Here is a 16,641-nt window from a genome sequence, read left to right as displayed (position 1 = left end):
GCCAAATTCACCTGTTCAGGGGCTGCTAGGCAGAAATGGACTATAAGTGGAGCCGAGTTCCCAGAAAGCCACCAGTGATGGAGTGATACCCCTTGGTGAGCTCATTGGTAGCCACATGGTTATAATACAAGCAACATAACCACATCATCATTGTTTTCTTTTTGTTTTTTCGCTATCTTCTGTCAAATAAAGGCAAAAACATATATATAGTTAGTTAATTTGATAAAACAAATGTCCGAATATGCAGCATGTACGCACAGTAGAAGCTTAAAGGGGGGGTATTGTTCTCATTTCAAGCTTCATATTTCACTCTGTGATACCTGTGGAGTAGCTTAGCATAATTTACAGTTAAAAAAACTGATCATTTTTCTCACACTAGTGCTCTGTGCAGGCCCTCATACAGCCTGAAACGACTCAGTCAGCTCTGTCCCTTTAAGAAAACTCCGCCCCGACAAGCCCACTTTCTTCTGATTGGTCAGCGCTCTGAAGCCTGCTGAGGCTGTAACGTGGAGACAAACTAAAACCTGGCGTTCACAGCAGCCTGCATACTGAGCTGAGAAGCCTGGGGATTACTCCAACATACTTTTACCTACAGATTTGAAACTTCCCCCACGTTTAGCATGGACATCCAACATTGTAACATTATATTTATGTCTTATAACGTGAAACAGCACAATACCCCCCCTTTAAAAATAAGGTCTACTTTTGACACAGGGTTCCTCAACATGGCAGGACTGAAAGATTAATGAAAAATGCAAAACCTGCTTCAGTTGACGTAATGGAGCTGTTCATGCACCACAATGGTGCAATTTATAATAAAGTACAATATTCATGAGGTGAACCTGGTACTTGTTGGGGCTTTGCAGGTCTGGGGTCCAGGGCAGTTGCCCATCTTGTTCATAGGAATAATCTGACAATAAAAAAAGATCTTTGGTTGTCCACAGTAAGGCCATACCAAGAAGAATTTGCAACATTTTAAGGGGTCCTTAGCCAAAAACGTTTGAAACCGCTTGTTTTTTGAGTCCAAACACATCACTGTACAGAAGCAAGAAAGGTTGCCAGACTTATCTTTAAGGATCTGTAGACAATGCTTGCTACAAGCCTGATAGTTTCCTGCGATACCCTCATTTCCTCCATTCCTTTGCAGTTTATTGTTTTCATGCATCACTGAAGGTGTTCTGCATTGGCGCCTGACCCTCATTTTAAATTCAGGAGCCTGTCAACATAATAAAAGGTTATGCCACCGATGCTTTCAAGTAATACAAAGCGTGTTATTTCTAGGAGGAGGAGGAGTGCTATTAACAGACTGCAACCAAGAGCTCCTCAACATGCCGTGTGTTACACACAGCTTCGGTTCTATCTCTGCTTTCATCACCTCTTCTTTGTTCCCTTTTGATTAAACTATACTGCACAGTGGGTTAAAAAAACAGCCAAACATTTTATTTTCTACGCTCGGTTTGCCTCTCCCTCTCTGGCCGTCACTCTCTCACATGTTCAAATACCTAAACACCACAGTAATCTGTCCTCACAGTGCTGTTCTCCTGAGTGTCCTCGTGTGTGTGATCAGGTGTGTGTTTGCGCTCCAGAGACTAAATGTAAGATGTGAACAGCTGCCTGTCCCCAAAGATATCTAAACCATCCAGACAGAAAGCCAGGATGCTGCTTTCATTACACTTTGTAACACATCTAATTATGTGACCCGATCAGGCCTTTGACCTTTGAGGATTTTTAGGGATCTAATCAATCCTGCTGTACTTTTGGGTGAACATGACATCTAAAAATATTGGTGGAAATCTTGCTCACTGTTACATCAAATTATTTGAGGCATGAAGAAAAAAAATATTTTTCTATTAGATAATTAAAGAATCAATTAATCAGTAAATAACAAAAGACAAAAGTTTTGTGTTCCAAATAATCTTAAATCTTTTTTGACTCTGTTATTGTGTTTGAGTACAATGGAGATCATAGCCCATCATTAAAGGCACAGTGCACACTTTTTGTAGTTTAAAGTATCACTGTATAACTGTAGATGTCTTGCGATTGCACTGCATTCACCTCAGCATAACTGAAATGAATTAAAAAGTCAAATAAACAGAAACAGAAAATCAAATTTGATTTCGATTATATAACAGATCCTTTCAGGACGGGCTTAACTATAAAAAAACATCATGACCTGGGGTCTCTATGGGTTAAAAAAAACAATAACAACAACAGAAATGCGTGTGCAAATCCAGACAAAATCCATCACACTCCTCTGCAGCTGTTTCACACTGCACTAAATCCTGTTATGTCCCATCTGGGAATAAAGAGTGATTGGGTGAATTTAATGATATGTCTCACAACCACAAACATCCAGGAGCTCTGCACACATTTATTTGCAATTTGCAAACTAATTAGAAGTTTGGATGTAACAGCTTTCAGCTGCACGCACCACTATGAGTTTAAAGACGTGTTTGCACCTTTCTTCCTCACAGTTTGTCTGAGCTGTCGAGACAAAGGTTCAGCTTGTTTCCTACTTTAAAAAAAAAAAGACTCTCTCAGCTTTTAACTACAGACGGACGGTACCAGAGTTACTTCACCAATGAACAATGGCTTCACCTAAATTGGTATGGAGGGCCTACAGTAAAACTCAAACACACATACAGTGCTCATGGGTAGACATTCAGTCAGTGCACACTTTGTACAAGATTCCTGATAATTATTAAATAGATGAGTATTTACAATATACGCTAGGCTAACATTAACCAAAGAATCTATAGCAATCATGTCTATTATACCATATTTACATCTAGATTGTAATTTGAATATATTTACATAATACTTGTGGGTTTAAAACAAGGAGAGGGATGACACAGAATATAGAAAAAACCCAATCAATACTGTAGATTGGTTTACACTATAACTCCAAAATGGCTAACCAAAGCTAACTCTTTAGCCTAATTTTCACTAAAGGCACAAACAAGGCTAGCAGGTGTGTAGCCTTTAGCCTGATACACACGAAAGGACTGCTAAGAGGTTGGCTAACACGTTCATGAAACACTGCTTCTAACAGATGATGTTTGTTGTGCTTTGTTTTTTTATACTAGCTAACAGTGCTTTGGATTGTTTAACCAGTATAAGGTTATAATGAATTTTCCCTTTTTTTGTGCCCTGTGTGGCTCCATGGTCACTACATGGACCAAAAGACTCTCCTGTAGGGCTTGTAATAAATACCTGCAGAGGTGATTCTCACACAAGAATTAAAAAACAAGTCTCAAACTAAATCTTTGTCCTCAGTGATGATTGTTTTCCCACGGATGAGACTTGTTCTCACCTCAAGCGTTTGCCTCTACCTGCCTTTTACTCCTATCTAAAGGTTTCTCTCTGTTTTTCTTTTTCTCCAAATGCTTGCACCCTCGGCCTGTCGGTCTTTTCTTAGTATTTCTGCGCCTCCTCACCGCATGCTCTCTCCGTTTAGCCTGAACAAGCTCAAGATTTACTTGCAATTCATTTGCATTCACCTATACCCTGAGTCAGAGTGCAACCCACTCAAAACATTGGAGGGAAGGTGGTCAGAAATAGTAACAAGAGAATAACAATAAAGACAGTGGGTCCAAAATGTGATCTGGCTCAAAGGCAAAAACAATCAGAATTTAGACTTGTACGTCAAAAATCAACAATTTTCTTCAAAGCGGACATGTTGCAGCTGCTACTCACTCAATTTTAATAGTAATACCCAGATCAAATCAGTCCATTAAATCCAATTATAGCTTAGTATGACCAAGCATTATGTCAAAAATGAGGATTTAAGTGTTTGAGCCATGCATCAAATGAATTGCAACAAGATCTTGAGGCCATTACAGCTAATCCCTTAATGCGCTCCTCAAACTAGAAGCTGCCTTTACTTCCCTGCACATTAGTCTTTCACTGGCTCTACACCTATCTTCTTTCGCTCTTATCTCTTTTCTTCCCCTTCACCTGCCCTCTCTTGCGTCTCTTAGCTGTAGCCGAGGTTCTCCATCTCATGGCGGTATCGTAGCTCCGACACTTTCGCTTTGTGCTGCTTGCTCTCCAGATGCTGCCTGAAGTCCGTCTCCTGCTCGGCCCCGCAGTTGCACATGGAACAGTAGAACTGTCCGCTGGGAGTGACGCACATGGCCAAGTCTCTCGGGATGCGCTGCCTCGGTCTGGGGTTGTAGTACGGCCCTGAGGGGGAGGAAGAGAGGAGACAGACAGGAGACAGAAAAGTTAATTGTAGCTTATATATTCCAGATTTATCCCTCATGACAAGTGGCGGGATGCTTCAATGTAGGAAAAACTGTAGTCAAGATTATATGACATGAGGGGAGGAAACTCATTAGTGTTTTTTAGGCAGTTATGATTTTCTTTTGATGAATCCGTTAAATATTGGGTCAATTAAATGTCAGAATATTGTAAAATAAATAAAGACAGACTGAATTGACCGTAGAGCTCAAGCTTGTTTTTTTCAGGCAGCTTTCCTAAACACAAAGATAATCAATTATCAGTCATATAAAGCAAAGACTGATTTTGCTGTTCCCCTGATTCCCTGATTTTTTAACTGGTTATGAAACAGACTACAATTAATTCTGCTGCTTCTTTATGACCTACAAAAGCAAACAAGACAATGCAGGATGAAAATTGACTGTCGCTATATAGTTATTTTTAACGCCTGACACTTCTGCCACCGGGTCGGTGTCCAATGAGGCGATTAACAGCACACAGACCTGCAGAGCCTTTGTTCACATTTTCCAGGGCACAGTTTCAGGTAGGTAAGCCGGTTCAAAGGAGGCAGGATGAGAATTATCTCCACAGCGTTTAGCACAGGGACCACCAACAGGGCTCACATTTGTGGTTTTGAATGAAAAGTCTCCACAACTAGATTTGTTAAAGACCCCCTCCAGTGAAAATCAAGTGTTTAACCTTGTAACCATCTCCATGTGGTGTTCTTCATGTGCTACAACACATATCAGGGACAACATAAGCAGTCATCTCCATGGCTGGGCCTGTCTGCTTTTAACCTGCAGTGTACCAAGGACAGGCTGAACAACACGTTTTCAGACTGGCAGGTTTGAGACGTCACAAACGTAAGGAGCCAATCCTGTAAATGGACGGGGCGACGCTATGCATATCATTATGTGTAACCTATGGCAACCACTTTGGCGATGCGCGAGTCAGCTGCAACCGTCATCGTAATTTTTGCAAACTCACTACTGTTAACGTTACTACTACTGATTACTACATTTCAAGCTAGCTAAGTTTCAACAAGTTGCCACTAAACGATGGCAGAGACATGTTTTGTTTTCACGACGGAGGCGGCGGTTGGAAATGTGCATATTGGGCGGGAATGCAGATTGGTAATTCTTTAAGGAGGTAAAAGGAGGAGATGCCTCAGGAGGATTTTTACAAGGTAATTAAACGTATTTTGCAGAAAAAACACATCAGACACAATTTATTATTTCAAGCATTTAAAATGCATGTCTAAAAACATGATTGGACCTGATCCGGATATTTAGGTTATCATCAGACGGTAATGTAGCTATTCTGGCATTTCCTTTTCTACTGAAGCCACCTTCAAATTTATGACATTTCCACCAGCCGCAGCGTTAGATTGTGTTAGCTAATTAGCAAATAATGGCATGCTAGGCTAACTTGATGAACATTATAGGCTACCTGCTGAAAACCATGATCTCGCGGTCTTCTCTGATGTTATAGCATCAAGCTAAAGATGCTACTATGTCTAATTACAGCCTCAAAAACATTAGCATAGCCGTGTTGCTTGATAAACTACTTACATAATTGGTTTAATATTAACACTGATTACTCAACTTATCTTTTAAGTGTGAATTAATTGGTTTTACACATCTAATCTGAGGCCAGGGCCACATTTTAAACCATCACACACTTGATTAAAACTTGATGTACATCTCTTATGTTACTAATGAAGATACACAAGTGTAAAGTACAAAGTCATCTGGGATTACAACTAGGAAAGAGTATTGCTTGTTGTGTGTGTGGGTGTTAACACAGCAGAAAAACGAGACGAAGATAGGGCGAGAGATAAAAAGACAGTGAGAAGGCAACTGCAGAAGAGAGTGTAGCTATTTTGGGCTTTGTCCATCAAAAAAACTGATTAAATCAGCAGAACTTTGTAGTGTGTGTGTGTGTGTGTGAGCAAGGGAGTGAAAGAGAGAGAGAGGGGGAGGAAGGAAATTGGCTCTACTGTATGATTTGTCCTGAATTTCTTGAGCCAAGGTGCTACTGTTTTCTGTCTGTGGAAAAATAGAGAAAGAGATAGTTGTTTGACGTCAGTAGAAAGTCTGACGTTACCTACTGTGTATCTGTTTTCACACACTCACTAAGGCAAAAGCAGACACTCGCACTAACACAGAGAAAAGCATTGTGAAAGAAGCCTCCAGCCAAAATGTTGTCTGCTTGTTCATATGCCTGGCAAAATACTGGTACAGCTTTGTGTAAGCTCTTCAAAAATATCAGAGGAGGTTGATGAATGAGTGCTCCAAGAAGTGTTGCACTTTTGAAGAAATATGTTGAATGTCTACAAAATTATTTCTTAGATTTTCCACAGCAAAGGAGTGCAGCCCTGAAAGGCTGTTTACAATAATGACTGGTACTATAGGGTGAACTTAAACAAGCCAATTAAGTATCAAATAAATAAGCTTACTTCTTTAAGATACCCATGAAAAAGTTTGGTTTCAATACTAATTTCCATGTGTGAGTCTAGTTTTAGGAAGAGTGGTGTTTTTGTGTGGACTGTTGGATTCTAATGCTAACGCTAAGGAAGTACTTATCTTTAAAGATAATCCAAAAGAAACAATCAGTGACACATGAAACAAAGGAATAGTTGACTGCTGTTGTTTCTTTAACAAAATTATTTTGATAAAGAAGCCTTTTATTATTTTGAAGTTTAATGTGGTTATGAATGGTGAAAAGGGCTAGCTTGGCTGCTAACAGTAGCTCGTTAGCATAGCTGATATAGCATTAGCTCTGTGTCCCAATTCAGGGGCTGCGTCCAGGGGCTGACAGCATCGCGTCAAAGGCTGCCCCATCTCAAAGGCTCCTTCAGATGCAGCTGACAAATGCGTCCTGCTTTGATGCTTGGTGCTTGATCCTTCGCAGCCCAACGTATCCCGAGATTCATTGCGCCACAATTCAAATGAGATGGCGAACTTTTAAACAGCCGAGGAATACACTTTTAAATGTAAAAAGTTTTTGGTTTCAACTCAATCAAACACACACACATTCATACACTGATGGCAGAGGCTGCTACGTTAAGTGCCCAACTGTCAATCAGATATCACATTCATACCCGTTGGCTATGCCACCGGGAGCAATTTGGGGTTCAGTGTCTTGCCCAAGGACACTTCGACATGTAGCCTGAGGGAGCTGAGGATCGAACCTCCAACATTCCGATTGAAAGACGACCGACTCTACCATTGAGCCACAGCCGCCCCATTAATGGCTAGCGATACAAATGTTGAAAAAACTAAAGGGCCTTAATACAAATGATCTTTCAAATAAAATGTTACATGACGCTAGTTAGCCCGCTAGCTACCTGTTACTACTAGTCTAGGTTTAGTGACTAGGTTTGGTGACGGTGAGGGTAGGGGAGGGAACAGCTGGTGACGCAAACAGGAAATCCTCCGTAGACCAGACAGTCTCATTCCAGTTTGGCCTTAGCGGTCAACGCAGGCTACAAATGACTCATCCTCTTTCAAAGGACGCAGCCCCTGAATTGAGGTATAGCTATTGTTTGTTCTTTTGCCAATAAACCATAGAAATGTAGCCACTTTTGGGTTCAAGTGTGGTAATGGAACCTACATAACATATTTAGTTATCTAATGATGAACAGTTTAAATTGGGTTTTTTTAGCAGTTTTACATTTACAGTTTAGAATTAAGCAGAAATCTGTGTTTTAAAGTCTCTTATGAAATTATTTTTAAAATGTTACCTGGCATGGAAGCAGGAAGCTGTGGGCTGCGGCGGTTTTTCACCAGTCTGTACTCAGAGCCATCTTTCCTGCTTCTTCTTGGAGCTGCCTCACTGTTGCCTTCCCTGAAAAACAGGCGAAGCTAGCATCAATATCACTTCAGTCTGGTACAAAAGGTGAGAAAAACACACTATCTGGCTATCGGTTTCCACAAGTGTAGCTTGGCTGCTTCGATATTTAACAAAGCCAAAACTGGCTGTGATTAACTGTAGTTGTTAAGGTAATTTTCTGACAAACTACAGCTTTTAATCAGGAACAAGTCTATACAGTCAGTCCTGGGTAGCTTAAATCTGCAGAAAACAGACGTACAAATATAATTAAGCATGAGACCCCTGTATGCTCCAAACAGTCGTAAACCTACATGTTGTTGGAGTTCTGTTGGGCCTCAGCGAGCCGTAGTTTCTTGGCGTGGTTCTTGCCCTGGTAGTGGGCCTGTGCAACTGCGGGTGAACTGAAGGAGGCGTCACACAGCTTACAATAGTCATTCTCTGTAGCCAAGATGACCCGGGTTGCCCCCTTGTAGAGCGCCTGAGGACACAGGACAAAGCAAAGCAGTGTTTGTGTTGAGAGGAGTTAGGGAGTAAACAGTGAGAAAGAGATGAAAGAAATGTTTAGGTCTGATTGGAAGAAGAGAAGGGTTTCTAGCACAACTTGCAGCTGTGCTATAAAGTCCAAAATAGTTTCACGTAGGCCTAGATATAAAACACACCTTCCTTTGTTCTACATTTAATAATCTTAGCAGATTTGTTATTGGTTTATATGTTTATGATGCGTTTATCCAAAGTAAACAATAATGACACAAACATAGTCTTTTAGCAACATAGTAAATCCTTAAACCTGCAATAGCTGTTTTTGTGGCCTGTTGGGGTCAGCAAAAACAAGGTATAGACACAATATTGACATGTTATCAAGTTTATAAGACATAAAAAGTTATTATACTGTTTCTTATTTTCTTATTCACAGTTTTGAAGCAACGTTATCATTTCCTAAGAGTTGTATTTCTGGTGAATTTAAGTCTAATATTTATTCTTTTGCAACTCTATTTTGGTCTCCACCAACTTCAGATGGAAATGTCTTCTTTTAGCCACTAGAGCCGACAATATATCCACCAGTTTGTTGCTAAGTTGTCTGGTACTAAGTAGGTAGTGTGCAACTGAAACTGATGCTATGAGAGCTAGAGATTATGCCAAAATGGTAAAGTTGTCATCACGGTGAGTAAACCATTTCACATTTTCACACTGTAAAATAAAGAAAAATATGATAATATCTGCATTTAAGTCTGAGAAAATGTAGCATTGCAATAATATGTATTGAATATAATGACAATTTTTTCTCCTGATAGTAATTGACCCTTTGCTAAGTCTTGAATGGCTCTGTCCAATCCTACGTTAGCAACCATAACTAGGTGCGGGAGGCCAGTCAAGCTTTCAGAACAAGGAGAAATGCATATGGAATCTGCAAGTCCGACAGCAGATATCCTCAAAGTTTAAAGAGCAGTGTGATATTTTTTGCTTTTTTCCGAAGAAAAATACTCGAGAGGAGCGATGTTGGACGAATAAAAATGATGGAAGACTCGTCTCTGCTTGCGATCATGTCTGGCCTTCGCTACCACCACCGATGATATCGACACAGCCTTTATTTTACCACCCCTGGGTTTGTGCCATTGTTGTGGCAAACAGGATTTTGTTGGGCTTTCCTGTTGTGCCTTGCAAGCAATATCCTGACGCGCTTTAAACAAATGGAAAAAGTGGAATAATTTAGTTCTGCTAGCAATGGGCTAAAACATATTAGAATGAGAATGTTGTTTTACCACCTTTTAATTTAAAATTAGACCTTGTATATAACTCTTGCAAGTGAGAGAAGGAAATCAAGTCAGAGGGAGTAGGTATTTTAGGAGTGCTGATATTTTAGGATGTGTTGAGACTGTATTGTTCTGTGATGAACGAATAATGTGATTTTCCACTATTCAAAGAAACACACTCTGCATTTCCCTACCACCTCCTCAGAAGGAAACGACCTCTGTTAGCAGATTGGCCCCCTCGCTAAGCAGTACACCCACCTTCTCAAGTAAAACTGCAACATTTAGGTAGGTTGTTGCTGGATTTCTAAGCTTGGTTCTGACCTGCCTGCCTGCGTCACTGTCGTTGGATCCTGAGCTGAGCGCTGTCTGGCCGGCTCCCTCGAGGACTTCTGGGATCCTGATGGCCGGAGGCTGTTGACTGCCAGCATAGAAATTTCTTAACTTTTTACTGTGGTTCTTCCCCTAGACAGAAAGATAAAGATAAAGAATTCTGTGTTTATGTATGTAGCTTAATATTTAACAGGTTTATGCATGTATGAACTTAAACTGACCTGGTAGTGAGCCTGTGCCTGCTGGGCTGAGTTGAGGGTAACGTTGCAGAGCTTACAGTACAGAGGTTTACACAGTTCCCCCAGCCCTAAAGAGTCCTCCTGCTCCTCTGCCCCCAACGGAGAGCCCTCATCCTGGGGCTGCTCGCTGGCTGGGGCTGCCTGACCCGGGAGAGGACCAGGGATGAGGCAGGACACCGGGGCTGGGATGAGGGCTGGTCCAGGGGGCCTTGGGAGCATCTGTGAAGGGTCTGGGCCTGGAGCAGGAGGGCAGGACATTGGGCTGGGAGGGAGGGGGAATCGTACTGCTCCAGGAGCCACTACAGGAGGGGGCACCAGGGCTTGAGAAGGATTCATAGGTGGAGGCCCCATTTGCTGTGTGAGGTCCATGGTTGGAGGCACTATTGCTTGGGAATGATCTACAGGTGGGGGTAACAATGTGTGTGCCATTGGTGGAGGCCCCAGTGGCTGAGCTGGGGCCATTGGAGGGGGGCCTAAGCTGTGTGGTGGGGCAATGGGAGGAGGCCTTAATGTGTGAGCAGCTGTTATGGGAGGGTGGCATAGAGTTTGGGTGGGAACCATAGTTGGGGGTCCCATTGCCTGAGCGGGGGCCATGGGGGGCGGGCCGAGAGGTTGCGTAGGCGCCATTGGTGGAGGTCCAAGCTGGTGCAGGGTGTCCATGTGATGGAAAGGCTGCTGGGGGTGGCTGAAGAGACTCAGAGGAGGCTTCAACATGGTCTCTGGGCCTGTGGACATCAGAGGAAATGCACATAATAAACATCACCTTTAGACATGGGTAGACATTCACAATCAAGCACATTTCTTTCAGGGAAGGTCAGTGTGGATTAAGACATACATGACATTAAATTGTCTTTCAAGTCATTTTACCATTTGAAAGAATTTGCACAATACAAAACTAGAAACTATCCAGAAAGTGCATTCAAATATAAAACACATGTATATGTTAAAGACATGTTGGTTCATCCAGACTGAGATATATTAACAACTTATAATTGGATTGCAATTATATTTAGTCATTTATGGTCCACTACAGACCATCTCCCAACTTGTCATATAGGGCTACCAGTAAGCTACTGTTTGACTTATCAAGCAAAACATTTCAATAAAGTGAGCACTACAAATTTGAGACATAGGTCCACAGTTAAAATACAATGTACATGAATCTCTTTTCTGGGATTTCTTTTCCTCTGGCACCACCAGCAGGTATGCATTTATGCTTTTAAATGAAATATATAAACATCTATCGGAACAATTGCAATCAAATTTGGCACAGCCGTATCATTATCTATAGTGGCTTTTAACTCTAATTCCTGCAGCTTGATCTAAATTGGCGTCAAAATATACATTTGAGAATTAAAATTTGGTAAGCATTGCCTGAAATTGTAGAAAAAGTGGAGGAAAAACATTGCAATGGAGGAGAATCTGTTGAGGTGCAGACATGTGCATGAAACTGTATGATTTGATCTGATTCTGTCACATTTCTCTTAAAGCAAAGAATCCAGAAATAAAAAAGCATTTTGACACATCACTATAAATGGCACCAGAAAGTAGGCCCACTTGGTGTCTTTGATTTGCTTTGGATTATAGTCTATTGAAGACGCTTCAGATACTGCAGACATAGTGGATATTGTCAACTGACAGATCATCAAACAGACATTGAAAAGCAATTTGATGAATATCCAATGCCCAATGTACAGAAGCACTAAGAGAAGCGATTATATCTCGGAGCCCCGAGGCAGGAGAGATGTAAAGAAATAGAAACACATTCTCGGACAGAGGAGCTTTACACTCCAGTGGGCATCAGGAAGATTAGGCTGAGCCTGCAGCGCCTGCAGCCATGCATACGGGACGTTACGCACACATGCATGTTCACACACACAGAGACCGAGACAGTGACAATACAATCCTCAGGCTTCCCTGATCACACAGCCTGAAGTACGAGTGCTCGAATAGGCTCATGTAGGGCGTGTGTGCATGAGTGGTTGTCCATGTGCATGTGTGTGTGTGTGTGTGTGTGTGTGTGTGTGTGTTTGTAAGTGTAAGAAAACCAGAAAGAAAATAGGCTCTGTGCTGATTTATGTGTGTTTGTTTGTGCTGCTCTAATGAGCCATTATTTTAGTGTCTGTGTGACTGCTCGAGTAGGCTCATATGGCTGTGTGTGTGTGTGTGTGTGTGTGTGTCTTTAACTGCATACATTGACAGGTCAGTAAAAAGGCCAACAGCTGTGTCAAAACTGTGCTGGAAGCTTTTATCAGGAATCCAACTGGACACCCAATGGCACTGATTCATGGCCCCAAAATAACACCCTGGGGTGTTTGTGTTTCCGACTGCTGCTTTCTGTCAGTCTGTCTGTCCAGTCCGTCTAGCTGCCTCTCTGTCACCTGGCCTGTCTGACCTCAGCAGAAAGGTATGCTGGACGACTCCCTGTACTTTATTGTGAACTGAAAGATGACTCAATGGAAGATTCAGCAGAGCTCGATGAGCATATGTTAATAAAGTCATATTATGCAGCAGTTTCATTACTTATTGGCACCCTCAGTGTTGTTTTAATCATATCCTGGTCTGGAAAAATGTATAAATGAGCTTTTTTAGGGGCTCATTCTCCCTGGAGATTTATCTGGAATCTGTGGGGAGCAGCAGCAGAGATGTATTTGCAATAAACAGTAGAGGAAGTGGGTTTGTATTTAAAATATAATTCAAAACAGCTCTAAGAGATCTTCAGGCTTCAGGGAGCGGTTCAATGGTTGTCTGTCACTATATGGTGGATCAATCCCCGGCTCGTGCAGTCCACATGTCAGAGCCTACTTGGGCAACACACTGAACCCTGAATTGCTCCCGAAGGCGCAGCCATCGACAAGTGAATAAGTGTGAATGTGATTAGTTGCCGATGGGCAGTGTACGGATCTACGTGTAAAAGTGTGAATGCTGACCTGTAGTGTAAAGTGTTTTGAGAGGTGGGAGAGCACTATATAATTGCAGTCCATTTACCATTAACAGAAAATCAATAGAAGTAATGACAGCTTTAGTATCAATGATGGCGACGAAACAGTAAAAATTATATAAATGACATAAGAGTTGAATAGATAAAAGACATAAAAAGGTTAAAAGAGGGCCCAAAACAGAGAAGAGTGTGCTTCAAATGTTCACATTCTTAAATGTTGGATCAGACCAGAGAAACATCCACCAATCATGTTCCACTTTCTGCACATAATCAATCTCATCAGCAGCCGCCTCATGAGAACCCTTCAACCCTGATTGAGACAGCCGGCACAGCAGTTCACACAACCTCACTACTGCAGCAATCCTAAGCACAAATGACGGCTGAACGTGTTTGCTTGCCTTTAGGCAGATCAGAGATCACTTTGTGCCACCGCACAATAGAGCGATATTTAACTGCATTTATTGTATTTCAGTTAGAATATGAGGTAAGCTCTGAGATGTTGCATGATGTTTTTCTCTTTCCCAGCCTGTTTCCCAGCCTCTTCAATTCGTGGGGATACTGCCTCGTGGAAAATTACTTTCCATTTTGATATCATGGTTGCAATTACTTTGTGTAAGAACAATACGAAGGCCAATTAGGGACTACATGAACATTCTGGTGGCATGATAGTCATAAATACAGTCATTATCTCAGCTTTTTCTTCCACTGACTCCTTCTGTTTGCTGCAATTGAAGTTTAAATAATTACTCCCTCTTCTAATTCACCGTAGATGAAAGAGTAAAAAACCAAAAAGAAGGATCTAAAACTGCAAGATTAACATTAATACTAAAGTTAAACTATTTTAAGCTTAAAATCTATTCTTAGATTATGCCTCCAGCCTTCATTTGTGTTTTGTCATCAGATTTGGTTCTGAAGATATGTATCATAAGTAATGATTTACTTATTCTTAGGAAAATTGGACTAAATTGTGATGCTCTTCTGATCAAATGTGTAAGTACATTTGTGTTTTTGTAGCAGGGGAGGATTAATAGCAGCAGTGGCTCATTACTGAATAAATACTTACTCAGCCTACGGGACAGAACAAGGGCAAAATGTGCCCTTACTGTCGAGGATAAAACCCAGAAGCCGCCACAAAAACATTAATTATTAGCAATGACTGTGCAGATTACAAATACTTCTAAGTCAACACGGTGGGAGCTGAAAGTGCCTATTTATATCTCCCCTATTATGACACACAGGACAGGACCCGCTCTCTGGGACATTATAGCAGATAAAACAGCACAGACTTCCATTAGATTACTGCACATAATAAATAGGAAATTGTGGCTGATTTTTTGTCCATCTTTGACATAAAAGAGGGGCAACAAAAGCCAAAATCTGTCTCTGTATTTTGGCTGTGACTCTCCATAGTTCCATAGTTTTAACATGAGCTAGATAGGCCAAGGTCAGTTTTGTCTTCCTCCTTAGAGACCCAGATCTGGGCCCTCAAAGTTCAGTCTTTGAGCTGCAGCACTTCTGCACGCTCACAGAAAGTGGACCTTGCTGCAAAGTCAAGAAAAACTTATTTTTGCATCAGAGAGGACAAAATCAACTTTGCAAGTCAAAATCAGGCTTATGTAATATTGCTCTAAAGCACAGGGCGACAGATAGTTCCCAAACTCTCAATTTAAACTACCTCAGAAGTTAATCACAAGTCCATCAGATTTTTTAAGCTTAATTCAAGATCTCTAAGTTTGCTGGTTTAGTACCAAAACACACACACTCACAGACACAGACACACTAAGTCCGGTCCTGAAGCCTGATCATCTAGTGGCCTCCACAGAGAATCTCTAAATAGGCCAAGTGTTCATTTTCTCTTGAGTTTTTCTTGCCATACTGTGCTGTATCACATCAATTATGGAGCAATGAGGAGCACATGCCTCCTGCACTTATTCCATCTGCTTCACTGGGCACTGGACGAGCACAGAAAACAGCCAAGACCAGATAGCCAATGTCTCACTGTACTTTAAGTTTCAAATTATTAACACCGAGTACGTCTTATTCTCCTTTAAAGACATTTTTGCTGAGGAACTGATGGAGACAGGTGGTAAAAATCCATTGATGTTTCATTTGAAAAAACTATAATGGCAAAAAAAATTCTTGGCCAACTAAATGTTTGGCATTTTTCCTTTTTGGCCACTCTAATGATTACTTCGACCAACTTCAATCTAAGGCTTTATGCAGGCTTTGCAATTTCAATATGACATAGAGGCTGAGTGATGATGACAGTTTGATGGCTGGAATATAACCAGGTGGACAGATCAGTCTCATGCTGTAAATCTGGATCATCTATGTAGCTACATGATCCATATAGCCTCAAGTCTCTGTAACCAGCAGGGAAAGCTTGTTTTTGGCAGGGACTGTGCAGGTGCAACGAAGAAAACCCTCAGTGTGAAATTGCCACATGCCACCATCAGCTGTGCAGATCAAGCAGTGCAAAAGGCTATGAAGTGGTGGGAGCAGCATTTTTTCACTTTGGTCTGACAAGAGACAGACATACTTCAGAGATTAAAGTATTTCAAATTACAGTCAGACATCAGTTGAAAACATATTTTTCTTTTATCACCAGAGATTATTAGAGATACTCAGATTTTGCATCATCTATAAGCTGAACAAAATGATGGCTGGTGCACCCCTCTTAGATGACATTACAATGATGACAGCAGCACCAGGGCAACCGGGCTTAACATCCACCTTTCTCTGTACCATCTGCAAACGTCTCTGGTTAGATTTTCTCAATCCCTGCACATTAGCGCATCTTTTACACTGCTGGCAGTCAAAGGGGAGATCCTGTATGGCAAAAGCTTCTCCTTACCTGGCAATCGGGCAAGATAATGGCTGCTGTCACCGTAGCTGACAGGAGGCGAAGTGTAATTTCTGCAGTAATCTGCACTCTGGTAGTACGCTGCATCCCCGGTCTTTAGCTGCAGCGCCATCATCGCACTGACATCCCTTTGCCAACTTCTTCTGTCCAAAAAACCGGGCGATCCAGGCAGGATGACAGACCTTACCACACGCTTAGACACCGTGGCTTTCACCGGAGGGGGGTATCACGAGGAGAGCGAAATACAGAAAATAATAGCCAGCAGTAATAAATAATTATCCACAATTCTTAAACACATCTGCGGTTATATTTTGTAATTAAATGTCGACAAAGATGTTCTTAATCGTTGAAGTAGATTTTTCGAGATACAAACCCTGACGAGGTTCCTCCGGCGTCCACCCCTTCTTGGTACAGTCCATTTCCGATGCCACTGCTACTGATTTGCATGGGTGGCAATCATGA

The 16,641-nt window shown here is 41.5% G+C and overlaps 1 protein-coding gene across 1 annotated transcript; it reads right to left on the bottom strand.

Moving 5' to 3' along the window:
* Nucleotides 1-3,840: 3,840 nt before the first annotated feature.
* zmat3 (zinc finger, matrin-type 3) lies at nucleotides 3,841-16,294 on the bottom strand. The gene is made up of 6 exons (XM_069680668.1): nucleotides 16,171-16,294; nucleotides 10,358-11,100; nucleotides 10,128-10,268; nucleotides 8,367-8,533; nucleotides 7,967-8,070; nucleotides 3,841-4,185 (listed from the first exon to the last, which is right to left on the bottom strand). The coding sequence occupies exons 1-6, from the start codon at nucleotides 16,292-16,294 to the stop codon at nucleotides 3,977-3,979; spliced, it is 1,488 nt and encodes a 495-aa protein (XP_069536769.1). The 3' UTR covers nucleotides 3,841-3,976.
* Nucleotides 16,295-16,641: the final 347 nt, after the last annotated feature.

Source organism: Semicossyphus pulcher, unplaced genomic scaffold (assembly GCF_022749685.1).
Source record: "Semicossyphus pulcher isolate SPU_LCO1_2020_fin unplaced genomic scaffold, fSemPul1.0.p SCAF_4, whole genome shotgun sequence".
In the NCBI taxonomy this organism is placed as follows: Eukaryota; Metazoa; Chordata; class Actinopteri; order Labriformes; family Labridae; genus Semicossyphus; species Semicossyphus pulcher.
The sequence above is the reverse complement of the archived record's forward strand: the minus strand, read 5'-3'. Positions and strand labels throughout refer to the sequence as shown.